The sequence below is a fragment of the Lycium barbarum genome, chromosome 7, assembly GCF_019175385.1.
Source record: "Lycium barbarum isolate Lr01 chromosome 7, ASM1917538v2, whole genome shotgun sequence".
Lineage (NCBI taxonomy): Eukaryota > Viridiplantae > Streptophyta > Magnoliopsida > Solanales > Solanaceae > Lycium > Lycium barbarum.
Window position 1 is genome coordinate 128,804,212 of NC_083343.1, and position 17,648 is coordinate 128,821,859.

At 33.5% G+C, this 17,648-nt stretch overlaps 2 protein-coding genes and 1 pseudogene across 2 annotated transcripts; all 3 read right to left on the reverse strand.

Moving 5' to 3' along the window:
- Positions 1-4,272: 4,272 nt before the first annotated feature.
- LOC132602642 (F-box protein PP2-B10-like) lies at positions 4,273-7,017 on the reverse strand (annotated as a pseudogene).
- Positions 7,018-7,696: 679 nt separating this feature from the next.
- LOC132604362 (putative F-box protein PP2-B12) lies at positions 7,697-9,807 on the reverse strand. Its single transcript, XM_060317845.1, has 3 exons — positions 9,452-9,807; positions 8,458-8,576; positions 7,697-8,362 (listed from the first exon to the last, which is right to left on the reverse strand). Exons 1-3 carry the CDS (start codon positions 9,743-9,745, stop codon positions 7,960-7,962), a joined length of 816 nt encoding a protein of 271 aa, XP_060173828.1. The 5' UTR covers positions 9,746-9,807; the 3' UTR covers positions 7,697-7,959.
- Positions 9,808-13,224: 3,417 nt separating this feature from the next.
- On the reverse strand, positions 13,225-14,093 carry LOC132601942 (F-box protein At2g02240-like). The gene is made up of 3 exons (XM_060314989.1): positions 14,085-14,093; positions 13,724-13,842; positions 13,225-13,627 (listed from the first exon to the last, which is right to left on the reverse strand). Exons 1-3 carry the CDS (start codon positions 14,091-14,093, stop codon positions 13,225-13,227), a joined length of 531 nt encoding a protein of 176 aa, XP_060170972.1.
- Positions 14,094-17,648: the final 3,555 nt, after the last annotated feature.

Consider the following 17,648-nt stretch of genomic DNA (forward strand, 5'->3'; position numbering starts at 1 on the left):
TTCTTTATATTGTGAACCCCTTAATTAAAATTTTGGCTCAACCACTGATCTAATATATAATATTAACAACATTATACACCGTTGGAAAGCATTATACATAATGTATCAACATTGTATAAAATTATAATAGTGTATAAAAGGTGTTTATACACAAATATGTTGAAAATTGATTGTTTATACACAAAGTATGGACTATGTGTAAATATTTCAAAAATAGACATAGAGCATAATTTTCTCGTTTAAAAAAATATTTTTGGAGAGTCAAAATGTATATTTGGCTAATTAATTTAGAAAGTATTTTTGTCAATGCTAAAGCATTGATTTGTGTTTGGTGGGGTTTTCAAAATGGTTTGTGAGAAAAATTACTTTTCAGCTTCTCAAAAATAGTTTATGCTACTACTATACTTATTCTTTTCCTAAAAACTTCGCCAAATACTTCAATTTTTTTAATTTAGTTTTAAATAAAATATGCAATTTAAGTTTTCTAAAAATTTGGTCAAACATGTTATAAGTCAACTAAAGTCTTAAGGAAAAACCGTAAAGGAGAATTTCATGGGTGTGTTTGGACACTACTAATTACTCCATTACCTTGGCAATGACAAATTCCTAATAATTAGGCAATATAGTAAATTTAAAGATATATTTATTTCTCATCATGTAATTACATAATAATTTTCAATATCATGTTTGTTTGTATAAGTAATAATTACTTTCTCCATTCTCTTTTACTAGTCTAATATTCTAAAAATAAAAAATTTCCTTTACTTATTGATTTTAACAAATCAAAAGAGATTTTTTTGGGAAAAGGGTCAAATATACCCTCTACTTTAGCTTAATAGTTAAATATACCGCCTGTTAGTCAAAGTAGATATATATACCCTTTTCGTTAGTTAAATTAGATAAATACACCCCTTCCGTTAAGAAAGTACACAAATATACCCCTTAGTTGACAAAATTCCCAATTCCACCATTAATTATCCGATTTAACTTAAACAAACCATGCCCCACCCGCAAATTAAATTCTTTCTACCCAAATATACTCACCACCACTACAACCGACACAACACAACCACCACCATCACAACCAGTAAATTCTTCATAACCATCCTTAACCATGTCCTCGGACATCACTGAACAAAACAAAAAAGATTATTCGATCTCAGTAAATACATTAAATCCTTAATACAGTATTGAATATCATATGCAAAATACCAGAGAAAGCATGATTGTCATCAGTCAAACATGATTATTATAATATTTCACACTTCATAAAATACTTAGGTATCCAACAAAGAGCTTTGGCTTGGAGCAAACTGAGATAAATTTCTTCAAGTATCATTATATCACATATTTAGGTCGCTAGCAACATTAAAATCAATAAAAATGAAAGCTTTAGGCTAAAAAAGGCTAGAAAATCCCAGCCACAAGCCTCCTTTCTAAGCAACGGTCCTCCAATTTAAAATTAAAAACTAAAAATCAACAATCTCTTGAAATTTTAGGCACAAGCCAATTGGGGTTGTGGTTAAGGATGGTTATGAAGAATGTGGTGGTGGTGGTGGTTGTGTTGGGTTGGTTATAGTGGTGGTGGGTATATTTGGGTGAAAAGAATTTAATTTTCGGGTCGGGACGGGGCGGGTATGAGTTTTTTTAAGTTAAATCGGGTAATTAATGATGGAATTGGGAATGTTGTCGAATGAGGGGTATATTTGTGTACTTTCTTAACGGAAGGAGTATATTTATCTATTTTGACTAATAAAATGGGTATATTTATCTACTTTGACTAATGGAGGATATATTTAACAATTAAACTAAAGTAGAGGGGTATATTTAACCCTTTTTCCTTCTTCTTTTTTTCCAATTGTATCCTTATTATGTATTTTAAAAAAAATTCAGAGTACTAATTATCAAATTTAGATTTGTAAAACATAATAAATACCAACAACTTAATAAAACAAATATTAAATATATAATTTTTAAAACAAACATTGAACTAGTAAAATGGAACGAAGGGAGTACATTATAAGACAATTTTTTAATGTTTACAATAAGAAGTATTATATAATTAAATAAGAGAACTAGATGTCTTCATTGCTCTCTTTCTCGCGTTTGGACATAAGAATTGTAAAATTTGAAAAAACAAATAGTACGTATTTATTTTTAAATTGAAAATTATATTTGAAAATTAGAGTTGTGTTTAGATATAAATATAAATTAGAGTTGTTTTTAAATTTTTGTAAGTGATTTGGCCCTAAAATTATGAAAACAGTTTTTTGGAGTTTTTCAAATTCTGAAAATTATAACAATTTTAGGTCCAAATAATTTTCCAAAATAAAAGTTTGGAAAGAAGTGAAAACTATCTATAGTCAAACGGGCACGTAGTAATGCTAGAGCATAAAAGGGGGGAAAAGCTCTTGCATTGTCAGCTGCTTTTCAGTATTTTCTGCCCAAGTTGTTGATTACTACCTAACCTCACATGGGACTAAAGGTGGCAACCGGTTCCAACCGGAACCGGTTATGGAACCGGTTAAGGAATCGGCCGGTTCTGGTTAAAAAACCGGAACCGGTTAACCGGTTCCGGTTTACCGGTTTTAAACCTCAAACCGGAACCGGTCCGGTTCGGAGTGGTTAAAATCTATTTTTTTTTGTTTTTTGTATTATATATATATATATATATATATATTATAGTATTTATTTGTATATTGTAGCTATATTTTCATATGTTATACAACTTTATAATTAAAGTTTAAATATTTACTGACTAACAGCCTAACAGCAAGTCAGCAATACAGAATAGTGTTTTTCGTATACATATATATGTATAACTTACATATACTTATATATATGTATAACTTAATATATATATATATATACTAAATATATGTATAACTTAATATATATACTTATGTATAACTTATTATATATACTATATATATGTATAACTTAATATATATACTAAATATACATATCTACTATATATACTATATATACTTAATATATACGTACTATATACTAAATATATGTATAACTTAATATATATACTATATATATGTATATATATGTATAACTTAATATATATACTAAATATATGTATAACTTAATATATATGTATATATATGTACTATATACTATATATACTTATATATATGTATAACTTAATATATATACTATATATATGTATATATATGTATAACTTAATATATATACTAAATACTATATATACATATCTACTATATATAATATATATACTTAATATATATATACATATCTACTATATATAATATATATACTTAATATATATATACATATCTACTATATCTACTATATCTACTATATATAATATATATACTTAATATATATATACATATCTACTATATATAATATATATACTTAATATATATATACATATCTACTATATATACTATATATACTTAATATATATGTACTATATACTATATATACTTATATATATATATATGTATATATATGTACTATATACTATATATACTTATATATATGTATAACTTAATATATATATATTATATATACATATCTACTATATATACTTAATATATATACTATATATACTTATATATATGTACTATATACTATATATACTTAATATATATACATATATGTACTATATACTATATATACTTAATATATATACATATATGTACTATATACTATATATACTTACTTATATACTTTAGTTTTTTTTTTTTTTAATTTTTTACCGGTTTAACCGGTCCGGTTCCGGTTTTACCGGTTTAACCGGTTCCGATTTTCAAAATATTGGAACCGGACCGGTAAACCATTAAACGGTTAACTGGAACCGGTTAACCGGTTCTACCGGTTTCGGTTCCGGTTCCGATTTAACCGGTCCGGTTACTGGTTAAAACCGGTAAGGCCAAACCGGTTGCCACCTCTACACGGGACGACCCATGTGGAGTGATTCTCCCCAAAAAAGAACTCGACATGCGATATTTCAAAAACATAAACATGCCATTTAGTAAATTAGACTAGATAAACAATTTTAGAGCATCATATAAACACAACAACAATGGCAGCAGGAGCTGGCACAAATGGTTGTTCATCTGGCAAATCTATTGATGATGGAGGGTTATTTATTAAATAAAGGGATGGGTATTAATTAAAACAGAGTGCAGAAAATTGATACTACAAATAGGTGACATATTTCATTTATATAATTATAACAATCAAAGGGTAGGAATAAGGTCTGCGTATACTTTATTCTTCCCAGACCCACTTAATGAGATTTTACTGGTATGTTGTTGTTGTATAATCATAACAATCAAATGACGTTTGTGTATGCATCAACTCACTCTGCTACTAGATCTTGCAAAATCATAGTATCAAATATTTAACGATACTTTCTATACCTCGCTAAAGAATCGATCCTTAATTCTAGACGAAACTCCACTCCTTGAACAATGAGGCCACTTTTTTCGACCAAGATGCAAATTTTCCATTAATCGCGCATCAACAACTCCGTCTTCTCCTGTATCGTTGTAAAAGTTTCCCATTTTTATTTCCATCCATTCATCATCTCTTCTCCTGGGTCGCATCGCTATAGATCCTAGTCCTCATAAACTCACATCACTAGCTCGTTGCTCCGCTTCATTGTAACTCTCAAAATCAACAAATCTAACAACCGCCTTAGCACGTCCAAGGCCATGAGAAGACTCTTCCAATTTGAACACTAGATAAGCAACATATTTGGTTCTTTTCGATAGTATTCGAGTTTCAATTTTGCCTCGAATATCAAGCCAAAAAACCCGCTTGAGTTTAGCCACTTTTGAGAATCTACACCCAAAAAAAAAAAAAGAAAAAACCTTTGCTTAATAATTATGTTTAATGAATTAATTTCTTTCAAAAATTTATAGTACATGTAAAGTAATCGCAAAAATATAAAACTTGGAGTCTGGGTGGGATAACCATTCCCAATACTTTGGTGTATCACCCCATGCAATACCAAGTTCCCTTGCTGCTACCATAAAACATTTCTTCCCAGTCTTCTCATCCAGCGAAAAGCTATATTTCACGGATCAAATCACATACACAAAACATCACCGAAAAAAAAAACCAAAAAAGGTTGTCTAGAACTACATGAAAGGGAAGCCTATTTTTACTATCTTTGATTGAGCTCATAAGGGGGCAATTCGGCTCACTTGACATGACTAGCTACAACACGCTGCACATTCCACCATACACAGTACACATCAATAGCCATAAGTTTAAGGCCCTTATTCTTTGTACAATTAGTCTTTTGTAACCCCTCCCTAGGACCCTAGGAGCTTCCTCTTTTTGCTCTCTTGATAGCACGAACTCAAAACCTTAAAGTTGGAGGTGAAGGGTGCTTACCATCTGAGTAACTCCTCTTGCCTTGCACAATTAGTTGAAATCTCATGTATTCATGAAAATAACTACCTGAAAGGTGGCCTGAACCCAAACTGCCCAATAATCCTTATGAATGGGGCAGGCCAGTCATTGGCCTATTCTTATCAAGCCGGGTTAGGCTGGTCTCGATAGAGGCAGATTCAGTATTTAAATTCTATGGTTCTAATCTTTAAGGTTTTTAGAATTGAACATATTATATTTTTAAAGTTAAAGAATTCATATCTTTTATTTGTTGCAATTTTAGTGAATTGTTACGCATAAAATTTATGCTTCGCTTCGAAAGTATTGAGTTTAGATGAACCCCAATATCGTAACATTTTTCCGCCCTTGAGTCACAAGCTGACCGTGCCCACTTGACATGACTTCCCCAATTCCACCATACACAATACACAATCATAGACATCGACCCTTTTTCATTGACAACTGGTGGAATGTACTTGTATTCACGAAAGTAACACATTTACAACTAGAATCGAAACTTTAAAAGGAAAAGTTGATGCACTTTTGATCCTAACTCCTTTGGATGAAGATCGTGTTCGTGGTCCTTGTGATATCTAGTTAAACACATCTAACTTTTAGTTGGATAAATGCACACTTCAAACTCTTTTTTTTTTTTTTTTTTTTTTTTTTATAACGGGGAATTTTTTAGGCAACTGACATACAAGTTGGAAACTAGGTAGTAATAAACACAAAAAGGAGAAAAAAGAAGAACCAAACATAGATAGAGAATCAGAAATCATTCCAATTTGCCTCCATCAAGAAGTATTGGAGAGTTAGATAGACTGAGGTAAAGTTATTTCTTGGAAGGAGAAACCAGTAAAGAGTCTGATCTAGAAAGAATTTGCTGATAATCAGAGGGCAAAAATGGTTGGGAATAAAATAGACCCGCAAAAATAATATTCACGGTATTAGTGATAAACGTGAAACACTAAGTTATGGTTAAATCAACAAGAATAAAATGCAGCAATAATGACACCAAGATTTTACGTGGAAACTCTTCTGAATAAGGGAAAAACCACGGCCAAGAGGAGCAGCTGATATCATAGTAAGGAATTTTACACTGTGTAATCACGAGTATAAATACTCCAAAGACCACTACACACTAAAAAAGAAAACACTCTTTTGATTTTCCACCTCACTATAATATCACTCACTCTATTTTTCTTCACAGACTATTTTTTTACAGTCTATGGAATACCTCATTTTGCTCTCACTCAGATGTATTGTCTGAGATTTTGGGGTGTTACAAATGAACCATAAGCTGCCTATTTATAGGAATGAATTTCCTATGATGAGGTAAGCGCTTACATCACGACTATAATGAGGTAAGCGCTTACATCACGAAAATGTGAATAAAAGAATTGACTTGTTGGCCAATTCCACAATTGCTACTAATGTGATTTTATCAAAGGAATAAAAATCTTCCTTTCTTCGAATATGGGATAGGGGACTGGACCCACAAAAATGTCTCCCAAAACGTTGGATTCAACAGCAGACATGAATGTTCTCGATACAGGAAGATCTGGCAACATCTTTCGGCGACGTTAACGAGAGAATTTCCGATATGCAACCTTCCGGCAGAGACAGAAAATAGTCCATGGGAAAATCAATTGATTAAAGTTGCTGAATTTTTTACTGTCTATGTAGAAGTAAAAGAAGATTACAAGCTTTTGAAACTTCTATGACGGGGATAGCTAAAGTTAACCAAAGTCTTTTTAGAAACTTTGAAGAAGTCATATATTGGGACAGATAATAAATCAAACAAAGTCTTCTCAGAAACCAATAGAATTAAACATATCCCAAGTGGAATATTTTTTAATCAGCTAATTATCACATACTCATAGCAATGGTTTACTTCTTAATATACCACATGTATTTTGGGGAAAAGGCACAAACACCCCATTGAACTATTGCCATTTGCCAGACTTCCAGTTACACACAAAAAAGTTCAGAGGGGTAAAATGCGCTGCAAAATAAAGTGTGCAACTGAAAATCCAAGGTTTTAAATTAACTCCTTGGAGGATAGAACGAAATAAATTGTTCTCTAATAGCGGTAATTCAAATTACAAAAACTTAGGCGAACTCAAAGAACTGACACTTTTATTTTGAAAACAATGTAGAGAAAAAGGGAGAGATTTTCAGAATATTGCATTTATTACAATAGACCCTTGCGGTCCGGCTCTTCTTCGGACTCCGCGCATAACGAAAGCTTAGTGCACCAAACTTTTCCCCTTTTTATTTGTGTGTGTGAGTGTGTAGAATCTGAGGCACGCGAAAATCAATGAAATGATCTAGCTAAATATCAATATAGTACAGGAATCTAATCTCCTGTTTCTTGTTGATGTTGAACAAACAACCTTATAGTAGTACATGGAACAATTACATCTGCAGCAAGCGCCACAAGAAACTGACACATTGTTTAACCAAATCCAATACTCTCTCGATACGTTTCTTGAGAAGGGCCAAAATATAAAAGTATATGAATCAATCAAAATGAGTCCAAAACATAAAAGCATAGTAAGATGAGTATTCTTCTCTTCTTCATTCTGGACGAAACTCCACTCCCTGAACAATGAGGCCACCTTTCCAACCAAGATCCCTAATCTCCATTAATCGCGCATCAACAGCTCCGTCTTCTCCGGTATCGTTAAAAAAGTTTCCCAGTTCTACTTCCATCCATCCATCATCTCTGCTCAAGGGTAGCGTCGCTCTAGGTCCTTGTCCTGATAAACGCACAACACTAGCTCGTTGCTCCGCATCACTGTCACTCTCAGAATCAACAAATCTAACAACGGCATTAGCATTTCCAAGGCCATGGAATCTATCTTCCAATTTGAATACTAGATAAGCAAAATATTTGGTCCTTTTCGACAACATCCGAGTTTCAATCTTGCCTCGGATATCAAGCCAACAGACCCAATTAAGTTTAGCCACTTCTGAGAATCTACAAATTTTTTACACTTGCTCAGTAATTACAATTCATAAAGTAATTTTTTCAAAATTTTTAGTACATGGAAAGGAACCGCGGAAATATAAAACCTGGAGTCCGAGTGAGATAACCATTCCCAATACACTGGTGTATCACCCCATGTAATGCCAAGTTCTCTTGCTGCTACCATAAAACACTTCTTCCCAGTCTTTTTATCCAGCGATAAACTCTATTTGACATATCAAATCACAAACACAATACCTCAACAATTAAAAACAAATAAAAAAAAAGGGTCCTAGACCATATAGAGAACTACACGATAGGGAAGCCTCTGGAACCACACCACTCAACACCCTGAGCGGAATCAGGATTTGAAAGCAGCGGGGCCATTATCTTTAACATAGACATGTCATTTACAGAGTTAATTGCTACAAAATTTAGCGTGTAACTCTCAAAACTCAAGAAAAAAACAAACGAAAAATAAAAATTTGTCCGAGACTACAAACATGCCCCCTTTTTTTTTTGTTGATAAAAGCTGGAGTGGGAATGGAATACAAGTCAGCGCCTTAAAGGTAAATCTGTGCACCCCAATACAACTATGGTAGCTGCCTAATCTTCGTGTATCAACTTTTCCTTTTAAACGTCAATATCTAGGTATACATTTGCTCTCTGTTAATAACTGAGCCTTTCTTTGCCCTCCCGTTACAAAAGTGCCAGACATTTGCCCTTGTATATCTTCTTTTAGAATCACAATTGCCTTTTGAGGTAACATAATCTTGAAAAGAAACAATGAAAAATCCGATTAAAAGTGTTCTATCTTGTACAGTTTAGGGGCAATTTTGGCCCTTTCAGTTCTCTCGACCTACTCTTTTTCTTTTCCTTTTCCTTTCTCTTTCTTCTTTGCTGTCTTTCTTTCAGCTAAACTGAATCTGAAAGAAGCTGTGTTTTGAAGTTTTTCAGGCTTTACGATGGAGATGAAGGTGGATAAATTTTAAGGGTCAATTGGCACACAATTTGAAACTAGGTAGTTAATGGACTTGTTCCTCTACCCTTATTCTGGTTAACTAAGATGAGTTAATATTAAGAGACCAAGAGAAATCATACCAGTCTGCCTCCATCAAGGAGAATTGGAGAGTCACAGAGGCTGAGGTAAAGTTGTTTCTTGGAAGGAGAAACCATTAAAGAGTCTGATCTAGAGATAATATCTTCATAATCAGACGGAAGAAATTTCTCCCAAACTATGTCGGATTCTGCGGCAGACAGGAATGTTCGCGATACAGCTGAGAATCTAGCAGCATCTTTTGGCGATGTTAAGGAGAGAATTTCCGATATACAACCTTCCGGCAGAAACCGGAAATAGTCCACTGGAACATGGGAAGAACTCCAAAAGAATGTCATCGGCTCTTGATTGTCCCTAGCTCAAGTTCTAAGTCAAAGCATTCAAATTTATTTATTAAAGTTGCCGAATCTTCAAACTGTCTTATATAGGGGAAAAGATGCAAGCTTTTAAAACGTGTTTAATGGGACAGGTAAGTCAACCAAAGTCTCTTTTAGAAACTTGTCGAGTAAGTTCTATGGGACAGCTAATAAATCAAACGAAGTCCTTTTCAATAAGCAAAATATCAAATCTCTAGCCTGTGTGGCCAAGTTTCTCAGAAGTAAAAGTGCTTATTTTAAGAAGTTAGTAGTAGTTTGGCCGGTAATCAAAATTATTCTGAAATTATAATTTTGGGATTAATTTATTTTATTTTTTGGGATTATTTTATACTAATTAAAAAATAATATAAAATAATTCCGGGATTAATGGATAAGAAGGGATATCCCACCTTTGGGATTATGCTTCATTTTGTACCGTGTTTGGTAGGAGGTATAAATTTATCCAAGATAAATTTATACTTCCTATCAAATACGGTACAAAAAATCAGTGCTGGGATATCTCAGCCTATATCATGCACCAAACGACCCCTTAGTATTTGATCAAGTTTTTACGAAAAAATAATTACTCCCTCCGTCCTAATTTAAGTGTTTTAATTTGATTAGGTACGAAATTTAAGAAACAAATGAAGATTTTGAATCTTGTGGTCTTAAATTAAAAATTTGTGTAATTCTTTAAATCTTGCAATCTTAAACTTACCGTGTAGAATGTTTGAATTTGAAAATTATTAAATATAGAAAGACACTTTTTTAGGACCGTTAAATTGGGATGGAGGGAGTACCTTTTACTCCCTCCGTCCATTTTTACTTGTCACGTATTAACTTGAGACGCCTATTAATGAGCCAAAAATAGAATGCCAATTTTACTCTATCACCTCTAATTATTACTAAGTCATCTAATGATTGAAATCAACAAAATATACTTTAAAAGCTGTGCAGCCACTAAGAATTCCTTGAACTTTTCAACCTAATAATTAATAATAAGAGTAAAATAGATATAAAATGATGAATTATTTCTTGATTTTCCAAACTAGACAAGTAAAAATGGACAACTATGTTTAGTATACAAGACAAGTAAAAATGGAAGGAAAGAATAATAGCAAAAGTATTTTTAGAAGCAAAAAAAAAAAGTTTTCCTCACTAGCACTTATGGAACTACACAAATTACTATTCTAATATTGATAAAAATATTTGTTAAATTGATTAGTGAAGCACGAATTGTTACTCTCTAAAGAATACTTTTATGGACAAAGCATCTGACAAAAATAAGTAAATTTCGAAATTGGCCAAACAAGCTATTTTTCTTAGCACCATACAGATGTTCCTGGTTCCTAGCAAGCATCATCATATGTCGGATTGTTTGATTTTTCTTGTTTAATACCAAATCTCAAATATATGTCGATTTGATTGGGTCTTTTAGTTTGGTTTGATTGTTCAGTAACTCATACGAGTTTTAGTTGTACGTCACAATCAGCTTACGTCTACACAAATCAATGACGGAGCCAGAATTTTATCGAACGGTGTTCAAACTTCGAAGAGGTAAATAAAATAAAAAAAAAATTGGTGATTTGGTGCAAAAAAATGAAGTCAAGCTACATAATATTTAGTTAAGTCATGAAAACACTTATTATAGTACTAAAAGTTGTATAAACTTAAACTAAACATAAAAGATGGGGAAAACAAATTCTTCTAGTGAAAGCATAATCCAAATATATTATTGAATCCTACTCGAGAAGATTTATATCTTGAAATATTCTTATAATAGCCTCATTAAAAACTATACTAAATATCTCTTTTGTACATCAGCCACTACAAAATCGCCTAAAATTTCATCATTTATTGTAGAGCATTTTAATTTGTATAAGATGAATCTTTTGGTGTTTAAAATATTTTTTCTATTCTAATTGGAAAAATAACTACAAGACACAATATAATAATCCAAACCAAAAAAAAAAAAAATGCAAAACGTAGCTAAGACACTAAGTAATTGTCACCAAAATATTTAAGAATAATGAAAAAGGTTGTCTACGCATTGTGACTAGTTTTGTGATTCCTATAACTGAAATCCTTTTAAATTTATGTGACACTTTTTGGTTCTCGAGATTCAAATTGACTAATTTTAAAGTTAAATTGAATTAAATCAACTCAATATTCTAAAATTAAAATTTAGATATTTAAAAATTATATGAATAAGTACTATAAGTTGAAATTCTTCTTATGTCAATATGATTAAAAATATCATATAAGTTGAAGCATTATTGCAATAATAACACAAGACTTAACAACAATACTTACCTTCTTTATATGAGAGAATATTTGCAAGAGTTGGTGAACCGCTCCATTAGTTGTTCTATTTTGCCTACAAAAATAGAAGTAGGCAAAAGTTAGCAGCCGCATGGATTTGAACCCGTGTGTCTTTTGATGAGCTGAACACCTTGACCGCTGCACTATCACTGCTGGATGTGTCAAGGGTGTTCAGGGTTAAGTAATTATCCGATAACAACGATATTTGACCTACACATACGATGGAATTTTCCGGCGAAGGGTGTTCATCTGACCACCCTTCCAAGGTAGTAGCTCCGCCCCTGGCACAAACTTTCTCTTTGTATTGTTATAATTTTGATGTGTCATTTTGTATTATATTTTACTGTATTGTATTTTATCGTTTGAGGATATAATATTTGTGTAGATTGTATTGTCTCTTAATTCTTATAATTTAATATTTTTGGTGTTTCATTTGACTTTATTGTCTCATATAATGACTGATAAGTTTATTCAAATTCCTCAACTGATGTATGTACTTATCAAAATTATTTATACAAATAATTGAATTTCGTAGTTTACCATCAGTTATGTCATGAAAAAAAATAGAAAATGACTTTTGTACGATAAACTTCACAATCGGATGACGTTTATGTGATAAAAACAAAATAGAAAAGTGACATTTTTGTGAGAATGTAACAAACCAAATTCTCAACACGGCTAACAACTTGTATTAATCCAAACGCAGTAGCAATACAATAGGGATTCTGGAAATAACAAAAGAAATCTGACTGAAATACAAAGGATAGAAAGAAGAGATGAGAATCAGAGATAATGAAAATGGGGATGAGGAGAAACAGACTTTTGAATTTAGACTAAACAATATTCGCATAACTGTTATTCGAACTCTTCGTCCTCCTTTTAACGAGTAGTTGCTAAATGGGCCTGAATCCCAAATCAGCCTTTGTGAAAGCCTTTTGACCCTATTACTTCATGGCCCAATAGTTGTTAGTGTGGGTTGGGGTAGATTCATAACAGAGAAACCCAAAATTGGATAACCGCCAGGTGAAATTTACTCTAAATTGGCTCATTTTATGTCGGCTGTCAGCATACTGCGAGCACACACATAGCACCATAAATAAATAGTATCAAAAAAGGCATAGTAAGGATTCTTCTCTTCTTCATTCTGGACGAAACTCCATCCTTTGAACAATAAGGCCACTTTTTCCACCAAGACACCTAATCTCCATTAATCGTGCATCAACAACTCCGTCTTCTGCTGTATCGTTGAAAAAGTTTCCCAGTTTTATTTCCATCCATCCATCATCTCTTCTCAAGGGCAGCGTCGCTCTAAGTCCTCGTCCTGATACACGCACAACAATAGCTCGTTGCTCCGCTTCATTGTCACTCTCAGAATCAACAAATCTAACAACTGCATTAGCATTTCCAAGACCATGGGATCTATCTTCCAATTTGAAGACTAGATAAGGAACATATTTGGTTCTTTTCGATAGTATTTGAGTTTCAATTTTGCCTCGGATATCAAGCCAACAGACCCACTTAAGTGTAGCCACTTCTGAGAATCTACAAAATTTTTGCAATTGATCAATTCTTATATTTAATAAAGTAATTTCTTCCAAAATTTATAGTACATGGAGAGAAAACACACAAAAATAAAACCTGGAGTCCGGGCGAGATAACCATTCCCAATACTGTGGTGTGTTATCCCAAGCAATACCGAGTTCCCGTGCTGCTACCATAAAACATTTCTTCCCTCTCTTCTTATCTAGCGAAAAGCTCTATATGACAGATCAAAGCACATACACAAAATGTTAGGAACTAAAAACAGACCAAAAGTGACAAGAAAGGTCACTTATGAATGGACCAAACTAGTAACTGGTAATTGCACGGTTTTCCCTTCAAATGGATTGGTCTTTAATTTTTGTCCTTCAAATGAACTGGTCTTTAATTTTTGCCCTTCAAAATCAAAATTATGTTTAGAGAGGCATAAGTTACGCATCATAATATTCACAAGTTATACCAGCGCCATTAAAAATCTTATGGCCCACCAGGCATAAGTTCGAGTTTGAAGGGAAAGAATTGAAGACCAGCCCATTTGAAGGGCAAACCGTGCAATTACTTCGCCTATTCTTAATGTGTTTGATTGGGCTTGTCACGGGCCAACCCCTCTCACTTGACATGATTAGCTACAACCAGTCACACATTCCACCATACATAATACACATCTGTAACATCAGGCCTTCTTCATTGTATAATTAGTTGAATTCTTTGGTGTACTTAAACCACCTAACAGCCCTTATGAATGGGGCAAGCCAGTCATTGGCCTATTCGTATCTGGTCGGGCTTGGCTTGTCACGGGCAGACCCTGCCCTCTTGGCAAGACTCCCACAATTCCACACATTACGCAGTACACAATCATAGATATTGGGCCTTTTTCATTGACGATTAGTCGAATATTCTTGTACCCGGGAAAATAATGCAGTTACAACTAGAAGAAAAACTTTAAATCAAAAGTTGATACACTTCGGATTGAAAATTAATCGACTATTCTTTTAGAATCACATTTGCCCTTTCAGCTTACAGAATCCTAAAAAAAGATCCAAAAGTTCTTACACAAAGGGGTAAAAGCGTTCTATTCCGTATAGTTTAGGGGCAATTTTGGCCCATTTCAGTTCTCTCATCCAACTCTTTTTTTTAATTTTCTTTTTCTTTTCCTTTATTTTTTTCGCGATCTTCCTTTCAGCTAATTCCATTGGAAAGAAGTTCTGTTTTCAAATAGATTATACTAAATTGAATTCTGTTTTGATAACTAAGCATTTTCAAGGGTCAACTTGTCATGCCCCCAACCATGGCCTGGGTGTAACACGACACTTGGTGTCTGTCTGCATGTGACCGAGCGAACCAACTGGCTGGTTAAGTCAATATGTGATATCAAACATACTAAATGTAGGTATAACATTGACACATGCTAATCTACTAAAAGTCTGACTGAAATATCATAAATGTAGAAATACTGCATAAGTCTGAATAAGTAGCCGACAGGGCTAACACCAAAAGTTGCTAAACATCTGACTGATTAGACTATAGTCTACGAAGCCTCTAAAAAGTATTGAACTACTAACTGTTTACCGGGACAAGGTACCCAGCATACCTCACTGACAGAACTACTATAAAGACTGAAAAGTATGATAACGCCTCGAGGAAACTAGGGCTCACCAAGCAACTGATACGAGAAGGTCCTAGCAAGGAGAATCGTCAACCTGTAAATCGTTACCTGCATCGCGAGATGTAGGCCCCGGGCAAAAGGGACGTTAACATATTTGAATTGCACTGGTATGTAAAGCAACTAAAAGAAAGAATCGTAAATACTAAAACTGAACTAATAAATGATAACTAAACTGAAATAAGGAAGTAAAGATATGAATACTCCCTATTCTGAATGACGAACCACTTGTTTATCCGAGTAAATAATCTGTGGCCTTAGGCCCAATATATATGTGCACAAACTGCGGCCTCAGGCCCAAGTATACGTATACATAACTGCGGCCTTAGGCCCAATAACACATGTGTTCATCATTAAACAATTTACATAAAAGAACTGAGAATCATGCTAAGAGATATGACACTGACATACTAGGCAACGATTCACTCAGACGTGTATTCATGAACTGATTATGAGAACTGAAGCTTTAACTATTTATAAATTCTAGACTAAGACTCATGGGTATCAAACACGAGTCTATATCGATTACGTACTGAGATCACAACGTTTCGGAATGAAAGTCATGAATGAATTATGAAACTAGAGAATAGAAGTTTTGCAATTATTCAAGGAACTAAGCTTAACTATATTTCTGAGGCAATTAGTAACGTTATAAATTAACGTGCCGTAGGGAGTATCATTAACATTCCCAAACGTAAAGAGTTAGCCTCACATATCTTAATTCCGATCTTTGAGTGTAATACAACATTCATCAACCCTTTCAACTTTAATCTATAGCAACACAAGTCAAAGGTATTCCATATTAGCAATAATATCCATGCTTTGGTCGCCTAAGCATTTTATCAAACACTTAGTAGGCATAAAGCTCCACAACCTTCATTAATGGTGTTTTCTTCACCCAATTCCCATTCTATTACTTCTAGGTGATTCTACAATCTCAATTTGATGAAAATAACATCTTTTTTCATCACCCATATGACTACAACAATCCTAAGTTAATAATCCAAAACCCTAGCATAGTTCATATGATACTCTCTATCAAACCCATTTACGATTCTCCCAAGAGCTCATCAATTCACAATTATAAGTGATTAGAGAGTAGAAGTATTACCTTTTTGAAGTTCAATCCTCTTGAATGATGTAATAATCAATGGGTTTTGAGTAGGAACTCACTTTGGATGCTTTGTGGAAGCCATAGGGTGTTTTCTCTCTAAAAAGACAGTTGAGAATGAAGTGGGAAAAGTTTTTCGGAGTTGGGTATATATAAAATTCGAAAAAGGACGTTTAAGGCATAATTTGGCCTGGTGCATCGCCTTGGGCGTCGCCCAGGGCGGGGAACTAGGCCTATATTACAGGCCCTCATGAAATACATTTTATGTGATTTTGTCTTGGCGCAGCGCCCTGGGCATCGTCCAAGGCGGCGCCCTAGGCCATTTCTGACAGCATTCGGTAAAATGGACATAACTCTTAGCACAAAGCTCCGTTTGGGATCCACAATATACCATTGGAAAGCTATTTCAAAGGGATACAACGTTAGTATTTTAAGTTTTCTCAAATTGTCAACTGATTTCCACGAAATTTGGTTGGAAGGAAGACATATTGAAAACTAAGCCAATTCTATCGAATCTTAAGCGCCTTACTATTACCCATCTAGAGATGATCATATCTCCTTGATCTGATAGGCCTATTCCTTATATGATTGAAAAGGTATTTCTACGTACTACAACTTTTATTAAGGGTACTTTTCCAAATTCCCAACTAATAAAGGGGTTATGGTTTCCCGAAGTAGGCCTTAGTTTTTCCACTAAAACTCTAATGATACGAGTCTAACCTTAGTTCTAAGATACGGGGTGTTACATAATGCTACACCCCATATCTTAGAACTAATGTTAGACTCGTATCGTTAGAGTTTTAGTGGAAAAACTAAAGGTTTGAATGTTTTCCGAAAATGGTTAATAGGCCTACTTCGGGAAACCATAACCCCTTGAGTAGTTGGGAATTTGGGAAAGTACCCTTAATTAAAGTTGTAGTACGTAGAAATACCTTTCCAACCATATAAGAAACAGGCCTATCAGAGATCGGAGTTGGGAGATATGATCACCTCAGGATGGCTAATAGTAAGGAGCTTAAGATTCGATAGAATCGGCTAAGTTTTCGATATGTCTTCCTTCCATCCAATTTCATAAAAATCCGCTGAGAATTTAAGAAAACTTAAAACATAAAAGTTATAGCCCTTTGAAATAGATTTCCAACGGTATATTGTGGAGTTCAAACGGAGCTTTGTGCTGGGAGTTATACCCATTTTACAGAATGCTATCTAAAAGTTTGCCCATAAGTATGCTGGAACCGGCATAAACTTGT

Excerpts from the sequence above, each read along its gene's own strand:
- LOC132604362 (XM_060317845.1), bottom strand. The coding sequence starts at position 9,745 with ATGACATTCTTTTGGAGTTCTTCCCATGTTCCAGTGGACTATTTCCGG. Across the intron at positions 8,577-9,451 it reads TCCTTGATGGAGGCAGACTG|AGTTTATCGCTGGATAAAAA; the intron begins GTATGATTTCTC and ends TATGTCAAATAG. Across the intron at positions 8,363-8,457 it reads TTATCTCACTCGGACTCCAG|ATTCTCAGAAGTGGCTAAAC; the intron begins GTTTTATATTTC and ends AAAAATTTGTAG.
- LOC132601942 (XM_060314989.1), bottom strand. Across the intron at positions 13,628-13,723 it reads TTATCTCGCCCGGACTCCAG|ATTCTCAGAAGTGGCTACAC; the intron begins GTTTTATTTTTG and ends AAAATTTTGTAG.